This window comes from Theropithecus gelada, chromosome 3 (assembly GCF_003255815.1).
Source record: "Theropithecus gelada isolate Dixy chromosome 3, Tgel_1.0, whole genome shotgun sequence".
NCBI classification, from domain to species: Eukaryota; Metazoa; Chordata; class Mammalia; order Primates; family Cercopithecidae; genus Theropithecus; species Theropithecus gelada.
Window position 1 is genome coordinate 131,522,044 of NC_037670.1, and position 27,323 is coordinate 131,549,366.

The 27,323-nt window shown below is 37.7% G+C and overlaps 1 protein-coding gene across 1 annotated transcript in view; it reads left to right on the forward strand.

The window, feature by feature from the left end:
• PRKAR2B (protein kinase cAMP-dependent type II regulatory subunit beta) overlaps positions 1-18,625 on the forward strand; it is a 112,851-nt gene extending 94,226 nt beyond the window's left edge. Inside the window, exons 6-11 of the mRNA XM_025381220.1 lie at positions 4,904-5,057; positions 9,279-9,380; positions 11,520-11,594; positions 15,270-15,335; positions 15,472-15,610; positions 17,711-18,625. Of these exons, the coding sequence (XP_025237005.1) occupies positions 4,904-5,057; positions 9,279-9,380; positions 11,520-11,594; positions 15,270-15,335; positions 15,472-15,610; positions 17,711-17,844 (670 nt within the window). The 3' untranslated portion in view covers positions 17,845-18,625. The remainder of the gene's footprint in view (positions 1-4,903; positions 5,058-9,278; positions 9,381-11,519; positions 11,595-15,269; positions 15,336-15,471; positions 15,611-17,710) is intronic.
• The last annotated feature ends 8,698 nt before the right edge of the window (positions 18,626-27,323 follow it).

The window sequence follows — 27,323 nt, forward strand, 5'->3', positions numbered from 1 at the left end:
TTTTTTTAAACTATGTAAAACATGCTCATGGTTTAAAAAATTCAGAATTGGCTGGGTGCAGTGGCTCACGCCTGTAATCTCAGAACTTTGGGAGGATGAGGCCGGTGGATCACTTGAGGTCAGGAGTTCAAGACTAGCCTGATCAACATGGTGAAACCCCGTCTCTACTAAATACAGGAAAAATTAGCCCGATATGGTGGTACACACCTATAATCCCAGCTACTTGGGAGGCTGAGTGAGGCAGGAGAATTGCTTGAACCCGGGAGGTGGAGGTTGCAGTGAGCCGAGATTGCGCCATTTGCACTACGGTCTGGGCAACAAGAGTGAAACTCCGTCTCAAATAATAAATAAATAAATAAATAAAAATAGAAAATGCAAATACTTCACAGGGGCATAAGGTGAAAAGTAAGTCTGTCTTCCTGCTGCTTCAACATCATCCAGTCTGTATAGTGAGTAGTTTGTGCATCCTTCCAAGAATTGTATATTATTATATTTGTCTTAAAAACTCTATAATTATTTAAAGAAATCTTACGTTTATGTTGAAAATCTATTTTCAAGAAATTTAAGTTGTGCTTTACCTCATCATAGAACAATGTGCCTTATGCAATAGATGAATCCTAAAATCTGACAGCAGAGCAGCCTGAGCTGACTCCTTATTTCTTCACTTTTGTAAAACAATGATGAGTGTTCGCATCCCTGACCCCTCCCCTTCTGTGTGGAACGCAGGTCCTCTCCCAGCCTGACTCACTGGATTATGTTTTCTCTCTGGGTCAAGTTGTGTTCACCTCAGAGGTCTTGGTGAAAATGACCTCTTTGGTCTCCTGAAGCCTCATTTCATTATTTTGGCTCTGTGGGTGGTATCTTTCATGCATCAGTCGCTCATGCTCTTTAAATCAAGAGTTTTCACTGATTGTCCCATTCCCTCATCCCTAATGCCTGGTGACCTATGACTGAAGCATTAGCCAAGATTTTAGAGTAGAATAAACCAGTTATCTATATGTGAATCAAAATAATGATTTTTATATCATTAATAGCTTTCATCGGTGCAACACCTCAGAAATGCACCTAAGTGTGTTTAATTGTAGAAGTGTATGAGAAACCCTAACCCTCTACGATCTTAATCATTTAGTGGGGATTTTTGACTTTCAAAACTGCCTTACACTTGTATATAGTCTATTCCCTTTTCAGTTAGATCCTAGTCACCCATTTGATAGATGAAAACATGCAGGCACACAGAAGTAACAGCACTTGGTTCAGATCACCCAAATGACTGGGGTAGAGCCAACTCCACAGCCAGGTCTCTTGCCCTGTTCATTCTCTTTCTGGGGCTCTGCCCTGCCTGAGGCCTCACATTATCAGAGAAGAAATCTGTGTGAAAAAAACAGCCCAAGGTTTTTTTTTTCTTTTTTGCACAGTCTTGCTCTGTCGCCCAGGCTAGAGTGCAGTGGTGTGACCTTGGCCCACTGCAACCTCTGCTTCCCAGTTTCAAGCGATTCTCATGCCTCAGCCTGCGGAGTAGCTGGGACTACAGGTGCCTGCCACCACACCCAGCTAATTTTTGTATTTTCAGTAGAGACGAGGTATCACCATGTTGGCCGGGCTGGTCTCGAACTCCTGACCTCAGGTGATCTGCCTGTCTTGGCCTCCCAAAGTGGTGGGATTACAGGTGTAAGTCAGTGTACCCGGCCTAGCCTGCGGTATTTTAACAGACTTTAGACTGATGTGATTTCAACTGTACTGGTAGCTCATTTTACTTTTCCTCAGCACATTTTGCTGTGTTTTACCCTATTCAAAGTAGTGAGTGCAGAGAACAGTTTCAGTGCAAAAGTGTAAATAGTTTAGTAAATTGAGGAGTTTAATCTATAGCATTGCTAGTCTGAAAATCTGTAATGCTCCAAACTCCAAAGCATTTTGAGCGCCAACATGATGGCACAAGTGGAAATTCCACACCTGACCTCATGTGATGGTTCACAGTCAAAATGCAGGCACACAACAGCTTATTCAGCATCCCCGAAGGTGTTAGTGTATGACGTACAGTAACTTTAATCAGAACACAGCATTGTAGGTGGAGACTGCAGGCTTGCCATTGTTTGTGGTTGCTCTTGTTTGGCAGCCGGTGCAGGTACTCTGGGGATGCTGCTGTGCTGCTTAGTTACCCCAAACACATTATTTTTTTATTGTATTAATGGTATGTCATATTTTTTACTGTTGAGTACTTATGTGTGAATACAAGTAAAAAATGATGGCTTATTGGTAGCATATAAATTGAGAGTCAGGAATGATGGTAATGCGGAACCAACCACAGATTGTTCACATGGGTGGCTGAGATAATGACACCTTTGCTTTCTGATGGTTCAGTGTACACAAATTTGGTTTCATGCACAAGATTACTTAAAATATTAAATAAAATTATCCTCAGACTGTATGTATAAGGTATATATGAAACATAAATTAATTTTGTATTTAGACTTAGGTCTCATTCCCAAGATAACCTCATTCTGTATATGCAAATATTCTAAAATCTGAAAATGTCTCAAATCTATAACACTTCTGATTCTGAAAATTTTGGATGAGGGAAACTCAACCTGTACTTGAAAAATGATTATCCATGGGACAAATTCTAGTAGTTTCCCTCGAAACAGTCATTCTATCCATGAATTACATTGAAAACCAATTCTTTTCCTTTTTTTTTGAAATGGAATCTGCTCTGTTGCCCAGGCTGAAGTGCAGTGGCGTGGTCTCGGTGCACTGCAACCTCCGCCCTCCTGGGTTCAAGCGATTCTCCTGCCTCAGCCTCCCAGGTAGCTGGGATTACAGGTGGCTGCCACCACGCCCGGCTAGTTTTTTTGTATTTTTAGTAGAGGTGGGGTTTTACCATGTTGGCCAGGCTGGTCTCAAACTCCAGACCTTGTGATCTGCCCACCTCAGCCTCCCAAAGTGCTGAGATTACAGGCATGAGCCACTGTGATCTGGCCGTGAAACCAATTATTTTCTTCCTTAGTAATAATATCTATTGTCTATCATGTTTCTGCTCTTATTGCTTCTTTATTATTAATAATCCTTTTCTTTCTTTTTTGGAGGGACAGGGAGAGTGTCTCACTTTCTTGCCTAGGCTGGAGTGTAGTGGTGCAGTCGCAGCTCACTGCAGCCTTGAACTCCTGGGCCTAAGCGATCCTCTTGCCTCAGCCTTCCAAGTAGCTAGGAGTACAGGCATGTGCCACCATGCTTGACTAATTTTTCAGTTTTTTGTAGAGACAGAGTCTTGCTCTGTTGCCCAGTCTGGTCTTGAACTCCTGGCTTCAAATGATCCTCCCATCTTGGCCTCCCAAAGCATTGGAATTAGAGGCATGAGGTACCAGGCCTGGGCATAATAATTTTCTAATGTTAAAAGCCACTTTTTTTTTTTTTTTTTTAGCAGCACAGCCCCACCCTTTGTCTTTGTTAGGGTTTAATCAACAGAATATAAGCCAAAGAATTTTTTCTGTCTGCCCTCATAGGTGCAAGCCTTGAAAGCATGTTCTCTGATAAAATACAGTATGTGGAAAGTCAGTCATCCACACGAAGAATGCAGTTTACATGAATATAGGGTCTGGGTAATATGAAGTGCAGTGACATGCAAACTGAACCTTATTTGCCTAGAAAAAGAACCCCAGTTAAAAGATAAGCACCAAAAAACTGTGAAAAGACCAGAGTTAGATATCTAGTCTGAATTTCTACTTTTTAACTTTAGAATGGGGGTTGATCTAAAGTAAAGGGCCAGAGAGTAAATACTTTTGGTGTTGCAGGCCGATATATTCTCTGTTGCAACAACTCAGCTCTGCAGTTGTAGCATAAAACCAGCCATAGATAACACATAAACAAACAAGAGTGTTTATAATTGCAGCGAAACTTTATTTACAAAAGCAGATAGCCAGTTTGTGGGCTATAGTTTGCCAACCTCTGCCATAGATTATAAAGGACACTAGTAAGTTTTGTAGAGTAGTGGCTAACCAAATTGCTATAGCTAGATTCTTCTTAAAAAGTTACTTTCTTCTGATCACAAAAGTAATAATATGTTCATGTTACAAACAGAAACTCTTAAATAGCCAATGTGCCTAGAATCCCTCACTATTCTTGTGCTCTTAGATAACTATAGTCAGTGGTTTGATAAATGTTTCTTCAGATGATTTTCTTTCATTTTTTAAGGCTAATTTTTTTGTAGAGATCGAATCTTGCGATGTTGCCCAGGCTAGTCTTGAACTCCTGGGCTAAACTGATCCTCCCACCTTGGAATTCCAAACTGCTGGAATTACAGGTGTAAGTAAGCCATCACACCCAGCCTCTTCAGATGATTTTTTTTTTTTTTTTTTAAATGGATTTTCGCTCTTGACGCCCAGGCTGAAGTGCAGTGGCACAATCTCGACTCACTGCAACCTCCACCTCCCGGGTTCAAGCGATTCTCCTGCGTCAGCCTCCCGAGTAGCTGGGATTATGGGATCCCACCATCACACTTGGCTAATATTTTATATTTTCAGTAGAGACAGGGTTTCACCATGTTGGCCAGGCTGGTCTCAAACTCCTAACCTCAGGTGATCTGCCCGCCTCGGCCCCCCAAAGTGCTGTGATTACAGGCGTGAGGCCTGGCCTCTCCAGGTGGTTTTTTATGCATATACTATTTGGTTATAGTCTTTAGTTATAGTTTTATCATTTGTTATTCCAAATTTTTATTGGTTAGTTCCATTTTTCCCAGCAGGCACATGGTCTGGAACAGATGGCACAGATGGATTCCCCTTTATTACTTGTCATCGGAGGGGATAAACAGGCTGGAAATACGATTTTATTTCACAGGGCTCTTTTCTGAAATAATGTTTTATTTTAATGAGATTTTATTTGAATTAACCTCCAATCTACATATGTCCAACAGAGGCACATATGATATTTATGTGAAATGTGATGGTGTTGGAAGATGTGTTGGTAACTATGATAATCGTGGGAGTTTCGGCGAACTGGCCTTAATGTACAATACACCCAGAGCAGCTACAATCACTGCTACCTCTCCTGGTGCTCTGTGGGGTTTGGTGAGTAAAATATTTATTTGACCTGAATGTTATGATTTGTAGCAATTGCTATGACAGTGTTACACATTGCCACATGTAGTATTTTAATTTAAAGATCATCAGTCATCAGGTAATTTATTAAGCAGCCACTGAATGCTGAACTGTAGGGCACTAAGACTGCACTCAGATCCTCATGTCATTGCCCCCACTCCTCCAGTCCAGTCAGGATCTTGGGACCTGGTGGCCCAGGAAAGACACTTAGATTCAGAATGCTCCTGTCTTACCCACTCTTAGAAAATAACGAGCCATACAAACACAACCTTCAGTACTTTTTCTCAGATAGCTTTCTGAAGTAAGTATTATAATCTGATAAATTGGTGGCTCCCAGAGTGTGGTCCCGTGAACACTGGCAGCTGTATCACTTGGAAACTTTTTAGAAATGCCCATTCTGGGACCCCACCCACTGATTCTGACCTACTGCATCAGAAATTTGGAGTTTGAGAAACCAGTATAAAAGGATGCTCTTGGTGCTATAAATTGATTGGTAACTGCTCTGCATTTAAAAGCAGATGTGTAGGGAAAAAATGCTTGGTCGCTGTGCTGATGTGCCCCACATCAGAATTACCTGGAGTATTTTTTAAAAATCCTTTTACCTAGATCCCACCACAGGCAAATTTATCAGAATCTTCAGCACTGGGACTTGGGCATTAGTACTTTTAAATATATTTCTTAATGTGGTATTCCTGCAAGACTTAAAAGCTGTTTTAAAGATATATTTGGGCAGTATTTTCACATATGATAGGATGCAAATTATTAGGCACTACTAAAGCTGCTTCTGGAAGATTGTATTTAAGGTAGTGATTCTCTAACTTTAATGTGCTTCCAAATCACCTGGGAATCCAGTTAAAATGTGGATTCTGATTCAGTGGTTCTGGGGTGAGGCCTGTGATTTTTGCATTTCTCATCAGCTCCCAGGAGGTGGCAGTACTGCCTGATGTCAGGCCAAACTTTAAACAGCATCGATTTAGGGAAATGTTTACAATATATGTATTTTCTTTTAAAATTGTTGAAAATAGCTCACCCACTAGTTTTGACATGCATTTATTGGGTTATTTCTCTCAAATCCTTTTGTGGAAAGAGAAGAGGTTGAAGTAAATGTGAAGTTTGTTAACAGTCTCATTTCCAAGGACGACTGTATATAGCATTACAGAAGTCACACATTATTTAGTCACAGTTCAGCATTTGACTCTGAAGTCGATTCAGCTGATAAAAATATCTCTTGATCAAAGAGACAAGACATTTTACATTTCTTTTAATTAGAACCAGTTATTATATACTTATTTAAAAATGTGATGAGTCACTTTTTTAAGGTTTAGAAGAAAAGCTGAGTTGTCTCAGGGAGAAGGAAACTCATCATCTGAAGTGTTTTAAGAACTGTCAGTGATTTGAATACCCAGAACCAGCAAAGAAAAAACTCCAAACCAGAACAGTCCTTCACCCACAGAAGTGTTTGTTTGCCTGTCATTAAAGCGGTGGGATAAATCTAGCATCTGCCATGACCTGTTTTATTGAGGAAGGTTTACTTTTCAAATGTAGTCATTCCAGTGGGGTTGCCATTCAGATTCAGATGGTCACACAGTGAGGAAATTGCCTCCTTGCACATCTTCAGAATAAGATCAACGATTTTATAGGTTGGCCTTTTTGAATACTGATAGTTTTTACCCCTTGTAGAAACCTTAATTGGGTATAAAAGACCCAGAATTTCCTAGTCCACGTACTACTTAAGTTCCTAAGAAGGATTAAGCATTTTCAGAGATTTTTAGTTGTCTATACATGTTACTAAATTTTATAAAAGTGGGCAGTTTGTCATGATCCTCCTGATGTATAATAGCTTTCTAAAAATGTTAGGATAATTAACATAATTACTTAGTATTTCAAGCCTGCTTTTTAAGGGCGACTTGACTATAATAACTCCTTCTCAGGGAGAGTCGAGTAGAAAAGAAATTTTTCTTTTAAGGTCAACAGACTGGAGGTCTGCCTTATAAATATAAGTGTAAAGATAAGCAAAAAAAGCCCAAGAGAAAAGTCCATTGCAGTATAGCCTCACTCTGTAAATAATATTTGGTCACTGTTAGCCTTAGGGGTAACATGATCTATGTGACTGTACTGATGATTTGGAAGGGGGATTGTTGAAATGGCTTCAGGATGAAAGTATTTGAAATTCTGGACTTTATATGTCACACTGGGTGTGAAGAGATAGGTTACTAATGGTAAATTCTTTCTGAGAGATATAACTGATTATGATTAGTTTCTAAACCATTAAGCTATTTTGAGTCTTCTCTGTTTTGCAATAAACTCTGTCCATAAAAATGGTGTTATACCTGATTTCCAAACCTGATTATATATCAGAATCACTTTGGGAGCATTTATGAAATACACATTATTGAGCCCTACATGCAGAGATCTTGAGTCATTCAAGTCTGGTATCTCAGAAATCTTTTTTAGTACTCTAGCTTATTCTGATGCAGAGCTAGGCTTGGAAATAATTTCAATATTTGTGCTAATTATCGTAAAATTTTCTTTTAAAAGAAGTATTAGGAGTAAAACAAGTCCAAATTACAGCCAATACCAAATTGGGAAACAAGATGTTTAATTTACTAGTGTCCTAGTCCTTTTAGGCCGCTGTGACAAACTGTTACAGAATGGGAGGCTTAAGCAACAAACATTTATTTCTCATCGTCTGGACACTGGGAAGTCCAAGATCAAGGCACCAGAAGATTCGGGTCTGGGGAGGGCTTGTTTTCCTGTTTAACAGACAACATCCTCTACTTGTGTTCTCACGTGGTGGAAGGGGCAAGGGAGCTCATTAGAATCTCTTTTATAAGGACATTAATCCGATTCATGAGTGCTCCACCCTCATGACCTAACCATCTCCCAAAGACTCCACCACCTAATACTATCCTGGGTGATCAGGATTTCAACAGAGGGATTTTAGAATGATAGAAACATTGAGTTGCAGCCCATCGCACCTAGAGACTTTCATCTATACTGGCCTTTTTCTCTATTGCACTAGTTCGTTTAAATTCAGCCTTACTATGGTGGCATAAGAAAGAATGAATAAGACCTAGTATTTGGTAGCACATAATAAAATTGTATATTTTAAAAATAAGTGTAATTGGATTGTTTGTAACTCAAAGGATAAATGCTTGAGGGGTCGGATACCCCATTCTCTATGATGTGCGTATTTCACGTTGTATGCCTGTATCAAAATATCTCATGTACCCCATAAATATACACCTACTATGTACCCACAAAAATTAAAAATAAAACTAAAAAATATTAAATTGTTTGCATAGTAATTTATTAAATAATATATCCCAATTTTTACTTTATTAAAATGGTATAATTGTTTATTAATGAATGCCAAGCTAACATAATTATTGAGGCTTTTATTAAAGAAATAAAATATTTTATGAGAGATTATTTAAAATAAAATTTTTAGGAAAATAATTATTTTGAGCTGTATCCTTAAATTTTTTACTAGTTCTTCAACCGAGTTCTGCATTTTTGAGGGCATGTAGTATAAACATAAACAGGAACATTTTAGACTGTGAACATGGTAAACACTGGAATTAGATCTTACTCAAAAACATAGTTGTAATTTCTCTGTGCCTTCACATTAAAAAAAATTTTTTATGGGTACATAGTATGTGTATATATGTACAGGGTACATAAGCTATTTTGATAACAGTATACAATGCATAATGATGACATCAGGGTAAATGGAGTAGCCATCACTTTAAGCATTTATCATTTCTTTGGGCATATCTCCACATTTTTAAAAAGAAAATTTTGACATAATGTGGATATGAAAAAGAACATAGAGTACATAACACAGAGTAAAAGAACACAGTGCTAGTATATATTTTAAAAAATGCTGTGATAGCGCCTCCTTGTGGGCAGAGCCCAACATGTTGGTCAGATTTCTGTTATGTATGAAAGTAAACATACTTCCTTAAAAAAAAAAATGAAAACAGTATTTTATGGGGTTCTGTATTATATTTTGTGCTTGATGAAATAAAAATATGAAATGAGTTGCATTAAAAATATACTGATGTTAATCTTTTATTTCAGAATCTTCAATCATTGCTTCTTGTAGGGAATAAAATAAAACTATTTGTATAGCTTTTCCCCCATAAAATTTACCTTTTAACTGTCTTTTATTTGATATTCTGCCTTTAGGACAGGGTAACTTTCAGGAGAATAATTGTGAAAAACAATGCCAAAAAGAGAAAAATGTATGAAAGCTTTATTGAGTCACTGCCATTCCTTAAATCTTTGGAGGTAAGTGCATGTTTATACTTTTATTTTATTTTGCTTTAAAAGTTTGTGGTTTGCTAGGAATATTTAGTTCTATAGAAAAATTTCCTTGAATAAAAAAAATTTATCCATGTTTTTATTTGAAGAGATTAAGTGGTAATGCAAGTTTTTATAACTCATTGTTTCTTCTGCTATCTATAATTGCATTTGTTTTGTTATTTGAAAGTTGTTTTGTATAATTGCATTCCTACCCCGCATCTATAGCACATGTATATGTGGTCTTTATCTAATAGCAGACGTCATACAATCACATAGATGTAGGCAAGAGCCACTAGTTGTAACTTTACAGGGAGGCGTTCTCTAGATAGAAGATGTCCTCTCTGGCCTCTTCCTCTCAGTCGTCTTTGCTGTTTATTCCTCTTTTCTTCGCCTCTTAAAACTGGCATTCCAGGCCTCTGTCCTTGGCCTTTTCTCTTTTCAGGATACACTTACTCACTTGGTGAACATGTCAGATCCCATGGCCTTAAATACAGATGTCCCTTGACTTACGCTGGGGTTATCTTATGAATAAACCTATTGTGAGTTGAAAATATCATAAATAGAAAATGTATTTAATACACGTAAACTATGGAACATTCTAGCTCAGCCTATGCTTAGGACACTCACATCAGCCTATAGTTGGGAACAGTCACCTGGCAGCACAGTGCACTGGAGAGCATGGGTTCATCTCATTGTGGTGAGGCTGGCTGGGTGTTGTGGCTGTCTGCCTGGCGTTGTACTGCATATCACCTGGGAGAAGATTGAAACTCAAAATTAGAAGTATAGTTTCTATCGCTTTCAAACAACTGTAAGGTTGAAAAATCATTAATTGAGCCATTGTAAGTCAGGGACCATCTGTACTGTCCATATATTGATGCTTCTTAAAATTGGTGTCACTGGGCAAGGCCCTTCCCTTGAAGGTCAGACTTACTTATCCAACTGCAAATACAAGATCTCCTCTCAGATGTCTAATAGACCTCTCAGACCTAGTATGTCCCAAATCTACTCCTTTTCTCTCTCCCTGCAGATGGTAACATATCCTTCCAGTGTCTCAGGCCAGAAACCTTCGAGTTAGCACTGACTTATCTGAACCACCATCACCTCTTGCCTGGTTAATTGCAGAATAATCTTCTAAAATCCCTGGTTGTGGCCCTGCTCTGTTTAAGCTCCTCCTCACATGGCCTCTAAGGCTCTGCACAGTCTGTCCCATTCCCCTGCCCATTTTCCCCAACCTCATTTCCTACTGCTCCATATTCATCATCTCTCTGTAGACACATCAGCTTCTTGCCACTTCTCAAACACACCTGTCCCACACCCACTTCAGGGTCTTCATACTTGCTGTCTGTGTGGAATGCCTTCCTACACGGCCGCAGGGCTCCTTCATTTCTTAGCCCAGATGTCGTCTCAATGAGACCAGCTCTTAGGTTTTTATCTTTGAAGGTAGAGACTTAACAAGAGAGAATAGGTCGTTGTTACTCTAAAAATTCAGCTTCATTTTCCATACTTTATCATTAAATTAAATGCTTTTCTATTTCACTGTCATATTTGAAATATTTTGAGAGTAATTAAAGACAGGCATATATATGTACCCACAACGTCTTGTAAAATGGCAAGTGTCAAAACAGCTGTGCTTCTCCTTTTGAATGTCTCTGTTGGATTATCAGCTTACGCCTGGTAGAAGTTTTGTCCATATCACGTAGTGTGTGGTAGACAGCTGATCTTTTCCAGCAGCATATTTCTTTAAATAAAAGTAAGTCAGGGATTGGAAATCCAGTGCCTTCAAAGCTAGGCAGGTAACACAGAGAAGAAAACCAAGCCAGGAAGGGACTTTGGCAGATTGGAGAACATGTATTTCATTAAAGAAACAGCTGCTATCCCACCATAGTGTTATTGTTGCCATGTGGAAATATGGGTTATGTGATGCTGATTTTTCAAGAGAAGCTGGAGATCCAATTTTTATGAAAAATTTATTTTAAAATGCTGACTGATAATACAACAAACACATAACAACCTACACACTGCTCAATTTATTTGTCCTGTAGGCTACCAGTTTTTTACTTCTTAAATAGATCAGCTTACCCAGTTAATTTGTTTCTATTTAATATTGTCTTTCTTTCTTTGTAGTTTTCTGAACGCCTGAAAGTAGTAGATGTGATAGGCACCAAAGTATACAACGATGGAGAACAAATCATTGCTCAGGTATGATATTTTGAAATCTAATTCAGTTTAGGGTTATTTTCCAAAAGGTTTGTGTAGTTGTAGATCTTGATAAACTTTTCATGTTTCTAAAACTAGTATGCAGTGATGGGTTAAATAAATATTACTTCTACCAAATAACCTGTTAAAAATGGTTTCATTTATAGTTACTATGCTATTGAATATTTTTATGTAATTAACTCTTAATGAATATGTATTAAACCATCAAATGATTTTCTGCATCATTGTAGTCATTTATAAGAGGAAAAAACAGGTGAATCTTCCATGAGGACCCAGAAAGTACACTGGAAAATTCTGTAGAGTTTTGCGTGATCATTTCATGATGAAACTTCCTGAGGCTGCTGCTTGATAAAAGTCACCAAGAAGGGAACACACTGCAACATATAATGTTTTGGCTTCCAAGCACTACATGTGGGTCAACATGCTATATAATCCCTAATACTTTTCTCACATCCCAGCTGGAACCAATAATATTAGATACCTGGGTTGGAGTAGGGCTACTAAAAGTAGAATTTGTGAAGACTGTTCATAGGTGAAGCATGCAGATGATAGTACCTTGTTTCCTAGTTATATTTGTGAAGCACTGAGCAAATGATTAAAATGGATTTTTAATAGATACTGTAATTTTTGTATCACAGCCTTATACTATTTTGTGCTCTTTATCTGAAATGCAGTCTCTTCCTTTATATGGGAAACAAGATTCAAGGTCTTTGAGATTGAGAAAAAGATAATTATTTTAGAAGACAAATGCATAAGTAAATCTTTCAATCAGCACCCCTCTCCCATTGCTGCGTGTGTGTGTGTGTTACAGCAGTCAGGGATTGGGAAGAAATGGAGTCAAATAAAGTTAAAGTCCTACTATATAAATTGGTAAATAACAAAGCACAGAGCATGTTTTAAATGATTTTTAAAGGTTTTTATTTTGAAATAATTATAGATTCACAGGAAGTCGCAAAAATAGTTTTGAGAGGTCCCGTGTACTGTTCACCCAGTTTCTCCTAATGCATCTTGCATCACTATTAATAACAATATCAAAACTAGGAAAATGACATTGGCATAATTCACAGACCGTATTCAGTTTTCATCAGTTCTTAGGGCATGCTTTAAAAATAGTTAAAAATTACTCAGCAGTTAATAGACTTATTATGATTCAGAACACTCAAAAACTTAATATGAAGCTTTTATGAAAACCTGATATAAAAATAAGGGAAAGGACATATGCTATACTTAGGGTTTATTAAGGATATTTTTACATATTTGTTGTCTTTTAAGCATTTATAAATATACATATATACACACTATATTCTAAAAATCTAAATTCAACATTTATTTTTGTGATAGAATCAGATGCTAAACTTCTTGAATTTGTATTAAAGAATTTTGAAATATTTTAAATTTCTCCAGAATCACTTTGAGAGGCTTAGAAAAGTCAGTGTCTGTATTATTATCTTCCATATTGTATTGTTTAATTCAGACTGCATCACTGGAGGTCAAGGCAGAGTTCATTAAGAAACAGAAACAAGAAAGAACAGATATATGGGTAGAAATAGCAACACTTCTCTTTTAGAAGTCCTTCCAGTGCCTTGAAATGGAATGTCAGTAGGCTAGCATGTCAGAGTTTGGTCCTCAGTTGACTGTAGTGAAAATGTCAAGGCCCACATCTGCTGCTTCCGGCTCCATCTGGGTGCTTTCTGCTCTTTGCAAGTTGACGGGTTATCTTGGGTCACCACGCCAATGCTTGCAATGTTAGGATGACGCAGGGTGCACGTCTTGGCACTTCCTAAGGAGCTCAGGATCTGCAGATATGTTTCTGCCAACTAAGGGGATGCTGCTGGCATACACAGCAGTGTTGCCATTTCCAACTATGTATGCTGTTATCTAGGCTGAAATTTGGGTGAAATTCTTACCCCAGTGTTATTTGTCACATTTTCTTGGTTTTTAGCAGAAATACGGTGGTAGAGAATATATTATTTCAGGGCCAAGCACAGTGGCTCACGCCTGTAATCCCGGCACTTTGGGAGGCTGAGGCAGGTGGATCACATTGAGGTCAGGAGTTCGAGACCAACCTGACCAACATGGTGAAACCCCATCTCTAATAAAAATACAAAATAAATAAATAAATAAATACGGGTTCTAGATCCCTGAGGAATTGCCACACTGTCCTGCAAAATGGTTGAACCAATCTGCATTCCCACCAACAGTGCAAAAGCGTTCCTATTTCTCCACAGCCTCACCAGCATCTATTGTTGCTTGACTTTTTAATAATTGCCATTCTGACTGGTGTGAGATGGTATCTCATTATGGTTTTGATTTGCATTTCTCTAATGATCAGTGATGTTGAGCTTTTTTTCATATGTTTTTTGGCCACATAAATGTCTTCATTTGAGAAGTGTCTGTTCATATCCTTTGCCCACTTTTTGATGGCAGAAATACCATTTGACCCACAAATCCCATTACTGGGTATATACCCAAAGGAATATAAATCATTGTGCTATAAAGACACATGCACATGTATGTTTATTGCAGCACTATTTACAATAGCAAAGATACGGAACCAACCCAAATGCCCATCAGTGATAGGCTGGATAAAGAAAATGTGGTACATATACACCATGGAATACTGTGCAGCCATAAAAAGGAATGTGATCCTTTGCAGGGACATGCATGAAAATGGAAGCCATCATTCTCAGCAAACTAACACAGGAATAGAAAACCAAACACTGAATGTTCTCACTCACAGGTGGCAGCTGAGCAATGAGAACACATGGAAACAGGGAGGGGAACATCACACACTGTGGTCTGTCACGGGGTGGGGAGTGAAGGTAGGGAGAGTATTAGGACAGATACCTAATTCATGCGGGGCTGGCCTTAAAACCAAATGACAGGTTGATATGTACAGCAAACCGCCATGGCACATGTATACCTGTGTAACAGACCTGCATGTTCTGCACATGTATCCTGGAATTTAAAGTAAAATTTTTAAAAAAGGGGAAAAAAATTAGCTGGGTGTGGTAGCACACGCTTGTCATCCCAGCTACTTGGGAGGGTGAGGCAGGAGAGTCACCCGAATCCAGGAGGTGGAGGCTGCAGTGAGCTGAGATTACACCACTGCACTCCAGCCTGGGTGACAGAGCAAGACTCCATCTCGGGGGGAAAAGAGTATTATTTCAAATAATTTTACAAATGAAATCATTACTACATAATTGTCCATCAAAACCTCTTGATTTAGGGCCGGGCGCGGTAGCTCACGCCTGTAATCTCAGCACTTTGGGAGGCCGAGGCGGGCAGATCACGAGGTCAAGAGATTGAGACTATCCTGGCTAACACAGTGAAACCCCGTCTCTACTAAAAATACAAATAAAGTAGCCGAGTGTGGTGGCGGGTGCCTGTAGTCTCAGCTACTCGGGAGGCTGAGGCAGGAGAATGGTGTGAACCCGAGAGATGGAGCTTGCTTCAGCCTGGGCGACAGAGCGAGACTCTGTCTCAAAAAAAAAAACCCTCTTGATTTAGAAACTGAGATAGCCTGTTCCCATGGGATTTCACTTTTCAGGTCAATATCTGTACTTTGGGGTTGGATCAATTTTAGGGATATGAAAGGTAACAAGATTGTTGTCAGTTAATTTGCATTTTCACCGTCTATTTTTGTTATTCTGATAGGGAGATTCGGCTGATTCTTTTTTCATTGTAGAATCTGGAGAAGTGAAAATTACTATGAAAAGAAAGGTAAGCACTGTAAGTCCTCAAAGCCTACATACTGTTAGCAAGGAACACAACAGATTCACTTTTTGATGTTTAGACTGAGGTTAATTTTATTTTTCATAAGCCGAGGAAAAGCTCATCTTTTTAATTGCCTTGTCAGGGTAAATCAGAAGTGGAAGAGAATGGTGCAGTAGAAATCGCTCGATGTTCGCGGGGACAGTACTTTGGAGAGCTTGCCTTGGTAACTAACAAACCTCGAGCAGCTTCTGCGCACGCCATCGGGACTGTCAAATGTTTAGGTAGGGATTGCAACAGTGGGCGTGCTTCTCCTGGTTGAACTTATGTCTGCATTTTATGTATTCATGTTGAATGAATCATTTTATTGGGTTCACAGGTTTTGTGGTCCCCACAAAAGGTAACAAGATTAGGACTCGTTGCCTTACAAAATTAATTTGTGGAAGCCATTTTTTCTTTGAAATTTTTACATCCAGGTACATTTTGCTCGTTTGTGTATATATGAAATAACATCTCATATTTGTCATTAAAATAAGAATTCCAAGTATCACGTTTTATATGGAATCTCTCAAATAAGCAACATGTGCTATGTTCCTCAAAAGAGAAGGCTAAGGTACTATTTTTATGAAGTCCATTATTAAGATCTGCGGGGAATGCTGAGATGCTGGGAGAATCCTTACTCATTAGAGTACCGGGAAACAAAGGTTCACGTTTGTCAAAGCACAGTCAAATGTTCTTTGCTGTTCAGTCGTTATTACTATTTTACCAGAGTAGCTTGGCAGAAATGCCGTCTTCAGGTGCAGACATCTCTGTATATCTGAGATTGTATATCTGAGAAATCACTTACTTTGATAAGAAAATATAGTTCAGGAGGTGGCAATATGGTGAATATTTTAAGAAAATTGATCCCACAGTAATTACCCTCTCTGTGCTTTTCATCCATAATTCAATAGAATAAACTTAGTTTTAATGTTTTCAAGATTTGCAAGGATCCTTAGAATTAACTTCTTAGAGAAGTCATTCTTTAAAAGGTTTTAAATAAGTATAATATTAATCAAGTGTTAAATCTGGACGGAAGAGAAGACAATTAGAAACTGACAGGTAATTTCCCTAAGTAGAGCTATTAGAAAGAGTAAAGGTGAGGTGAGTGAAATTCTGTTAATTTTTTTCAATAATAGATTATTACATTCACATCAAAGAAAACCTGAGATACAGAAAATGTAGGAAAAAACATACCACTGCCACTCAGTGATTTCTGCTATTATAATTTCTTCTTGTCCTTTTTATTTGTGTGGGCTTCCAGTTGTTAAACAGTTTTCCAAACAACTTTTAAAGTTCACTATGCTTAGGAATGTTCTTATTCTGTTACACCAAATTTTAAAATTCTTTTAGGTAAATATATACATGATAAATTAATCATTCCTCACTGGTAAATACTTTGAAGGTTTTGGCTCCAACGTTTTGGTGGGGACCAATTTTTTTGTGCATAGAAGGCTTTTCTGTATTATAGGAGTTTTCCTTAGAAATGGTTTTCAGGAGTGGGCTTTTAAAAAATTAACTTTTGACACATATTTGCCAGATTACTTTTATTTGTACTAATTTACATGCTACCAGCAGTGCCATAATGCCCATTCACCCTATTCTTGTCAACATTGCCTTTTTTTATCTTTGCTAATTTAAAAGGCGAAGAAGATATATTTTAATTTGTACTTTTATATATAGAGTATGTCATATTTTCTATCTATATATTATGAATCCAGTTTTAAGATCCAGGAGACAGGCAAGCAAAGTGATATCTAGCATGTACTTATAGAAGTAAACAGAAGCATTATGTCAGCTGCCATTTTTGGATTGCATAGGGATCCAAATTTGTATGGGGAGCAAAAATTACAAAAGTTAACACCTGGCCTTCACAACATGGCATTTTAAACCCTGAGAAGGGAACACAGGATAGAAAACACTCCTGTACCATCTTTGAGGAGTACACATTGCTAAGGTAGAGACAGCACATTTATTTTTTAAAATTCTAAGGTCTTTCCATGATAGTCCCTCATTCTTTTCTCAGCTTGGACCAGGAACCTAAGGTCTTTCCATGATAGTCCCTCATTCTTTTCTCAGCTTGGACCAGGAACCTCCCACCAACTTAGCATTGCTCATCATATTGCCAAGGGACTGCAGAGTGTGGCCCTGGCTGCTTCCTTTTTCAAGTGGAACATTTTTATCATTATGCTTTTTCTTGTATTTTATAGTATTTACCTAAAATATCATTGCATTATTGATATATATGGAATGTATTGTATATGACTTAGAAATAATTGTAATGACTTAGAAATTCTGTAGATTTGCAAAGAATGTTATTAAAAAATAATCTTCTCTTTTCTTAGCAATGGATGTGCAAGCATTTGAAAGGCTTCTGGGACCTTGCATGGAAATTATGAAAAGGAACATCGCTACCTATGAAGAACAATTAGTTGCCCTGTTTGGAACAAACATGGATATTGTTGAACCCACTGCATGAAGCAAAAGTATGGAGCAAGACCTATAGTGACAAAATTACACAGTAGTGGTTAGTCCACTGAGAATGTGTTTGTGTAGATGCCAAGCATTTTCTGTGATTTCAGGTTTTTTCCTTTTTTTACATTTACAACGTATCAATAAACAGTAGTGATTTAATAGTCAATAGGCTTTAACATCACTTCCTAAAGAGTAGTTCAGAAAAAAATCAACATACTGATAAAATGACTTTGTACTCCACAAAATTATGACCGAAAGGTTTATTAAAATGATTGTAATATATAGAAAGTATCTGTGTTTAAGAAGATAATTAAAGGATGTTATCATAGGCTATATGTGTTTTACTTACTCAGACTGAGATATTAGTGACTATCCCCATGTAAGAGGGCACTTGGCAATTAAACATGCTACACAGCATGGCATCACATTTTTTTTTTTTTATAACTCGTTATACACAGTAACATTTTAATCATTTTTGTTTTAAAGTTTTCTAGCTTGATAAGTTATGTGCTGGCCTTGGCCTATTGGTGAAATGGTATAAAATATCATATGCAATTTTAAAACTTTTATATTTTTGCAATAAAGTACATTTTGACTTCATTGGCATAATGTCAGTAACCTACATATTCCAGTGGGTTTATGGACAGGCAATTTAGTCATTATGATAATAAGGAAAAGAGTCTTTTAGATGAGAGATCATTAACGCATTTTTCCCTCATCAAGCATATATCTGCTTCCTCTTTTTATTTTGCAATTCTCCATATTCTATATCTTTAAAAATTTGGGCCGGGTGCAGTGGCTCACGCCTGTAATCCCAGCACTTTGGGAGGGCGAGGCAGGCGGATCATGAGGTCAGGAGATCGAGACCATCCTGGCTAACACAGTGAAACCCCGTCTCTACTAAAAATACAAAATAATTAGCCGGGCATGGTGGTGGGCGCTTGTAGTCCCAGCTACTCGGGAGGCTGAGGCAGGAGAATGGCGTGAACCTGGGAGGCGGAGCTTGCAGTGAGCTGAGATCGCGCCACTGTACTCCAGCCTGGGCGACAGAGTGAGACTCCGTCTCAAAAAAAAAAAAATTTGATCTTGACATTTAATGTCACAAAGTTTTTTTTAAAAAAGTGATTTAAACTTAAGATCCGACATGTTTTATATTCTTTAAGATCTTACACCTAAAAAATCTCTCCTGTCCTAAAAATAATTTGGGATCCTTATCAGCATGCTCACAGTTTATTTCTTTGTTCTTCACTAGGCCTACACATTACAGTCCTTTGTAGACATCTGTTCCCTTGGGTTTCTGTTCTTCCTTAGGATGGTTGCCAACCCCACAGTCTCATTGATCAGCAGCCAATATGGATTTTTTGTTTTTAATTCTTAGAAACATCCTCTAGAGTAATAGAAACAAATTTTTATGAGCATAACCCTATATAAAGACAAAATGAATATCTGCCCTTACCATATATACCATTAGGCCTTGCCATTGCTTTAATGTACACTCATAGTTGAAATTAGTGCAAGATTAACTCAGATGTACTAGATTTTCATTGTTCATTGATATGCTCAGTATGCTGCCAGATAAGATGAATTTAATTATATTCAACCAAAGCAATATACTCTCACATGATTTCTAGGCCCCATGACCCAGTATCTAGAGACATTAATTCTAACCAGTTGTTTGCTTTTAAATGAGCGATTTCATTTTGGGAAACAGGTTTCAAATGAATATATATACATGGGTAAAATTACTCTGTGCTAGTGTAGTCTTATTAGAGAATGTTTATGGTCCCACTTGTATATGAAAATGTGGTTAGAATGTTAATTGGATAATGTATATATAAGAAGTTAAAGTATGTAAAGTATAACTTCAGCCACATTTTTAGAACACTGTTTAACATTTTTGCAAAACCTTCTTGTAGGAAAAGAGAGCTCTCTACATGAAGATAACTTGTTTTATATTTCAGATTTTATTTTAAAAGCCGTGTCTGTTAAACAAGAAAAAACACAAAAGAACTCCAGATTCCTGGTTCATCATTCTGTATTCTTACTCACTTTTTCAAGTTATCTATTTTGTTGCATAAACTAATTGTTAACTATTCATGGAACAGCAAATGCCTGTTTAATAAAGAACTTTGACCAAGGCTATAAATGCCACTTACATTATTTTCAGTATTGTTGGTTATATTTAAATTTTCCTTATAATAAAGCACACTTTTATAATAAAATACATGAATTATTGTTTTTCATACTTTTTTGCTTCTTTAAACTTTTCTGACTTGCATAATGCATAATTCATTGAAAAGCATGATAGAAATGTGGCATGTGGAAGCTAACCCCCAGGGCATAACATAGTAAGAAAGTATGGTTCTGTATGGCAATAGGTTTTTAAAATTATTAGCTATTCGTCATGTGTGGGAGAAATAATTGTGGTGTGTTGCAGATTTATTTGGCCACTTAGAATAACCAAATAAATCTGGCTAACTAGGAATTTGTGTAAAATTATCTAATTAAAACAGCTCAAGTTTGACTTGTGGATGTCATTATTTAATTACTAATCAACACTCCTTACTATGTGAGAATTCTCTGTTGACCGTTCAAGGACAGAGCCTCCTGTGTATCATGTGGGGCTAAGGAAAGGGCTGAGGACTTTTTCCCCAAGAGTGACGGTGCTTTCCCTTGTTTTAAATAAAGATGTGTGTGTATGTGTGTGTGTTGTTTTCTGCATATCCATATGAACTAGGGATTAGTGCAGATATTTTAACATATACATTACCTGTGACACAACTTAGGTGACTGTATATGTGTTACCATTAGGATTACTATTATAAACTCTGGCTAAATGCCATTTAAAATGCTTAAAGAGGCCGGGCACGGTAGCTCATGCCTGTAATCCCAGCACTTTGGGGAGGCTGAGGCGGGAGGATCATGAGGTCAAGAGATCGAGACCATGCTGGCCAATATAGTGAAACCCCATCTTTACTAAAAATACAAAAATTAGCTGGGCGTGGTGGCATGTCCCAGCTACTTGGGAGGCTGAGGCAGGAGAATCGCTTGAACCCGGGAGGCGGAAGTTGGAGTGAGCCGAGATTGTGCCGCTGCACTCCAGCCTGGCGACAGAGCAAGACTCCATCTATAAAGCAAACAAACAAACAAGCTTAAAAATTATTCAAGTGAAACGGCATGAAGCAAGGGACTTTGGATTTTATTTTATTGAAACGCAAGATTTAAAAACATGCTGTGTTCTTTCCCTTTCCAAAGCACCTTTAAAGATATTGATAGAATTTTTCCTTTCTCAAAAAACGTCGTAACAAAGGATGAGATGACCTTTGGCATTCTCAAGGAAAATTAATACTGTGTAGGCCTCGAGAGGTGAGTCATACATCTGGATTAAGGCAGAGCTTTGTTAAATTGCTGAACAGGGGATTCTATTAAAAAAAATTACCTAAGAGAAATAGAGTTTATAAGGAATGCCATCTTCTAAAATTTAGTGTTTGGTACAGCCTGATGCCAGGTATCAGAAAGAATTTTGACAAAAAGGAAAAATTGGAATGAGTTGAGACAATCTTACCTGTTTTAGAATACTTTTAAAGGCAGCAAAACTGGATAGACTGAATAGACTATAGAGTTGTTCAATGTGTATACCTAGGGACAATCAGTGACTTCACTAAAGTCATTTACTTTGTGAGTTGATGGCAGAACTCATGGAAAATTGAGATCTATTGATTCCTCATCCAATTCATGGCCTCATATATTTTCCCAAATAATGTTAATGAGCCTGGCATATAAATTGGTATATAGTTTCCAATGCAGAGAATAAGATTATTTTGAGAGGAAAACTTTTGATTTGACCGACAGATCTGGGTCGGTCTTTACCTTTTTATGCTCCAAATTTATAAATCTAAAATTGCCTAGAAAATCCTGAAGAAGTATGTATCATATATAGGAAGATGTGGTGATATCTGATAGGGAGGTAATATCTACATCACAAAAATGAATGCTACCTACCAAAGAGGTAGTTTTCCCAGATTTTGATTTAACCATAGCCTGAGTCTCATCATTTTTCCAAATATAAAAAATGCTAATACAAAATGTATATACATTAAATCATGTCAATCATAATTGATTACAATGAATCAGTTATAATCAATTATAACTGATTCATTATAGCATATAAATGCATTTTTTACTGTCACTGGAAAACAGAAAATGACCTTTTTTTCAGGCACAAGGGAGAGTTTTCTGTGGCTCTTGACTGTAACAACTCAGACATGAAACCCTAAATATTTTCTATTTAACTTGAAAAAAAAGGTTACAAAGTAGACCCTTGAATGAGTTTATGAACAGGAAATATGACCAGTTAAAATCTTAAGTTGCTATTGATGACTGGTTTTCCATCTTGGTCCTAACTGGAAACCTTCCTAGATCTTGCTGAGGAACAAGAGAATAAACTGCATCCCTGAAACTTCATCACCTCTCTTAGGCCAAGGGCTGACGTTTAATACAAGTGTACTTCCTTTACATAATGACTACATTCTTGAAGTATATACAAATGACATTTTTTAAAAGCCAAGTAATAGTTTTAAGAAAGGTGCACACTATAAAGACATCTTTGGCAAATCTATTTTCTCATAATTGCTCTTTAAAGCTGAACTTAAATATCCTCAACATTTTTATTACTTATATACTGTATAACTTGAAGGAGTTGAAGTGTTAATTAGGTTGGTGCAAAAGTAATTGTGGTTTTTGCCTTTTTTTAATGGTAAAAATGGCAAATATCACTATTACTTTTGCACCAACCCAATACTTTGTTTGCCTTTCAGTGACTGACACTGTGAGGGAAACAAAAATGAATAATAGTGCTTATCATATAAACATAGCTGGAAGATGGCTCAAATAATAACGACTACATTGAGGAAGTGACAGTTAAAGTGCACGCAAGTTATTCAACAAAGTCGAATATTCAGACCAGCATCCTATATATAGTGCTACACTATGCTGTATATGAGAAAATTCATGCTGCTTGTCTCCCCCCACCTTTTTTTTTTTTTTTTTTTTTTGAGACGGAGTCTCGCTCTGTCGCCCAGGCTGGAGTGCAGTGGCCGGATCTCAGCTCACCACAAGCTCCACCTCCCGGGTTTATGCCATTCTCCTGCCTCAGCCTCCCAAGTAGCTGGGACTACAGGCGCCTGCCACCTCGCCCGGCTAGTTTTTTTTTTTTTTTGTATTTTTTAGTAGAGACGGGGTTTCACCGTGCTAGCCAGGATTGTCTCGATCTCCTGACCTTGTGATCCACCCGTCTCGGCCTCCCAAAGTGCTGGGATTACAGGCTTGAGCCACCGCGCCCGGCCTCCCCTAACTTTTCATGTTTCACAAGTATGTATTTTTTTGATTGCTTATTATGGACCAGACAAAAGCACATGAGATGGGGACTGATAAGGAAAGAGAGAATGTAAATGTGGAGGGGAGACAAATGTAAGCAATAATATTCAGTTTAGCCCAGTGTGATAAAAGCGATGTGTGTACTATTCCTACAATTTTTTTTTTTTGAGACGGAGTCTGGCTCTGTCAGCCAGGCTGGAGTGCAATGGTGAGATCTCGGTTCACTGAAATCTCCGCCTCCCGGGTTCAAGCGTTTCTCCTACCTCAGCCTCCCGAGTAGCTGGGACTACAGGCGCGTGCCACCACGCCCAGCTAATTTTTGTATTTTTAGTAGACATGGGGTTTTACCATTTTGGCCAGGATGGTTTCGATCTCTTGACCTTGTGATCTGCCCGCCTCGGCCTCCCAAAGTGCTGGGATTACAGGCGTGAGCCACCGTGCCCGGCCCTATTCCTACAATTTTAGTTGCTCTTTATCCGACTTAATTGTACTTAAAATGAGGTACTTTTTGCTAGCAACTAAACATAGAGAAGGGCCTAGGATACCAAATAAGGAGTAGAAAATATTATGTGAGAATTTGTGTTAAATAGTTCAGATAACAGTAATGATCTCTAGAAAACTTGCAAGACATGAGAATAGTCATTTGAGCTTGATTTTATACATTGAGAGTGAGATGAAATAGAATTGTTGCCTTCTCTAAATACATTTTCATTTATACCAAATTAGACTTGATAAAAACTTTTTGAGAAAAATTAGGATAAAAAAATGAGTAGTCCTCTCTATGTCCTGAGGATACTCAGGTTTATTTCTCTAGACTTGGCCTTCCTAAATGCCAGATGAATATATTCAGCTGCCTAAGGACCTCTAGACTCAGATTTCTTGCCTGCACAGATGCTCATCACCTGAGGCTGAACCTATCCTTTTCCTTCCTCCCAGTCCCCAAATCTGCTATCCTCTCCAGCATTCCCTTAGTCAATAACATCAGCATAACCACCCTTCCCCAACATACTGCAATTACCCAAGCCAGAGACACAATCATTTTGATTCTTCCATCTTATGTTGATTTTTCTTCCTAATGTGGTTATAGTGTTAAGACAGTAGCTTATCAGCCACTGAAGAAAGGTCTTGCTTTCTGGTCATCGGAGCAAAATCTAAACTTGAGTTGTATCAAGAACTGCAGGAACAGGAGATGACTCAGTTCTAAAATGGCCATCATCAGCTCCCGTGGATTTCATTATAACTTGCCTGAATTACCTGAGTACTTTGAACTAATTCGAAAATTAACTCATTTTAAAGGATAGTAAGGTATATGGAAGGATATTTGTTTGAGTTTAAATTTGCAAGATGCTATCTGAAAACTTTGAGAAGTACTTACTTAGACCATACATGTGTTTCTCTATTTGTTCATGTGATTTCATTTGTTTACCTTTTGACAATTCAAAGTGATTATTTTCAATATCAGGCAATGCATGTACTTGAACTTCTATTTAGTTCAACAAAGCAGTCATTGGTGTGTCAAATATGGTGGAATCAGGGAAATACATTATTTCACTCCTAAACAGGATTTATCGGTTTTTTTTCTTCTGTTTTTTACTATCTCTAACAAATTAGAACTTGATATTTAAGATAACAGAAGTAACTTCACAAACTGCTGGAAAGACATTTTGATTTCACAGTTTCTTGACATATTTTTGCATACATTTTATGTGTGTACATGTGTGTACAGATAATTGTGACTGTACCAATCAAGAAGAGGTGTTATTTAAAGAAACTGATTTTTTAATGTCAATTTTATCATGGAAACATCTTAAGGATAGTTAAAAACTGTGATTATACCTGTTTTAGTCTGAGAGTATAATTTGAACATGTAAAAATTTCCAAGGAGATCTTACTAGTTTTGTACTTTGATCTTTCTTCTGGCTTATAAGTTGGCTAGTTTTATTGGTCACTCAATTAATGATGAGGTCCCTGTTAAATACACATAAGGTACTAATGTGGTCATTTAGCCCCCCAGGGAAGTCAGAAGATTGGACTAATTGTCCACTTAAAGGTGTAGCGAATTCTAATACTAGTATTTAATCAGTTGTGACTAAACTATCTAAATTTAACTCATATTAAAGACTTGGACAAAAATGAGAAAAAGTATGCAAAAAATGTTTTCTGTCTTTTTATTCTCAATAATTGGCACCATGGTAAAAAAATGGAACTAAATGTTTCTGAATGAATGGAAAAGGCTTTATAGAGCTATTAAAGGATAAATTATTATTTGTAATATATTGTACAATATCTGGATCTAAAGTTGAATTTTTTTTCCCATTTCCAGTGTTCCCCAATAAAAGAATATCACCACTAAGGCTTTTGGTAAAAACTTTAAAATAGTTTAACTTTTAAAAATAAGGTTTAGCTGAAAGCAGATCTCACAGTCTGTGTACTGGAGAGGGTAAAGCAGTATCTCAATCTCTTGCCAGCTTTTTTTTTTTTTTTAAGAGAAAAGCTTTTTAGTTTTCTAGAAGGAGTTAGACATAAATATCTCAAAACAATTTTAAATAATTAGGTGAACTTCACAGATTTTTCTTTTTTGTCAAGAAAAAAGAATTTATATTTTCAATTCTAGTACACGATGACCCTCCATTGCTTAAAAAAAAAAAAAAAAGGAAGAAAAGCATACACAAAGTAGCTGAGACATTCATTTCTTTGAGTCACTAATAATTTCTGAAAGATGGTAAATTCAAATCCTGTCCTTTTTCCTCAGGGAAAGAATTAAGCATTCTGTTGGCTCTCCTCTGAATTATTTTAATAAAAAATAGAATGTTTTATTACTATTTGTGAACATAGAAAGCAAATATTTGATCACATGGGAGGACTACTTTATCCATAATTTCACTTCAGGGATTCAAATGGGGAATCCTCAAGAATTTTAAACTCGATTTCAACATATGGGGGGGTCATTTTGGATTTCTTGATTTGTTATGCGGCTTTCAGGTATATTTGAAAATCCAAGAAATGCAGGAGGTTTTAAAGAAATAACTAGCTGTGATTTCTGGCTCTGTCCAAAAGTTTGCTTTTACAGATTTCTTACTACTGTAGGTTTTCCTCATCTTAATTCGAAGCATATATGTGATCTAAAGTTATAAAATCTAAAGCACAATTTAAATGATTAAACGCTAAAGGTTCAAAGGGGGGAAGAGCTTAATAATGTCTTTGTAATGTGAATGGTAAAGACACCAATTATTGACTAGATGCAGCCGACTGAATGGACAGCCATGTTTAAAGTGAAGGTAACTATAAAGCCGGGAAGCGTCTCTGGTGAGTCAGAGAATTCGTAACTTGAGGAACTCCTAGTGGAAATGCAGTGGAAAGACAGTTTCTTTCATCAATGAGAAAACGTCTAGGAGAAGAGGTTTAACAAAACTCACCAGAGAAACTCATTGATAATGATTCACAAATTAAATCAGTTTACGTCATACATTATGCCCCTCTGTATTACGTTAACCAACAAGCATACCAATCAACATGGAAAATACCGCTTTGACTTGCCTCAATTTCGTAAACGCCCGCCCCCGCTCCCACCGCCGCTTTGTAAATTCTCTAGACCCGGAGCTTCTGGCTTGCTCACAGTCCATTCCCCAGCCTCACTCTTCCTGGCTCTTAGCTGGCGCTCAACAAATCTTAGGTGAACTGAACAGAGCTGACAAGGCAATCTCAAGTTGCTGTCCTGGGAGTGGTAAGGCAAGGCACAGGAGAAAGGACTTCTAGTTCTTCCCACTGCCAGTGGAGCCCCCAGCATCACTTTCGGCCCCTTCGTGCCTGGGACCGTGATTTGTGGGTGACCAAGTCCCTCGCAAGCCTGCAGTACTTCCGCTGGTGCAGTCATCTCCTTCCCCTCGCACTAAAACAATACCCTGGCCTCCTGCCAAACTCGTGAGCAGCGAGCAACTCTGGCTGTTTATGGCCCGGATTGGGTACTGCAAGAGGCTTGGGCCGCTGTAAGTGTTAGCAGAGGCCCGGAGGAAGAGAAGAGGCCCAAGCTTTAAAACACTCCCTTCCTCCGCCCCCTCCCTTTTGTCCCAGACACCAAAACAAACGAGCTGATACACGTGTCCCTAT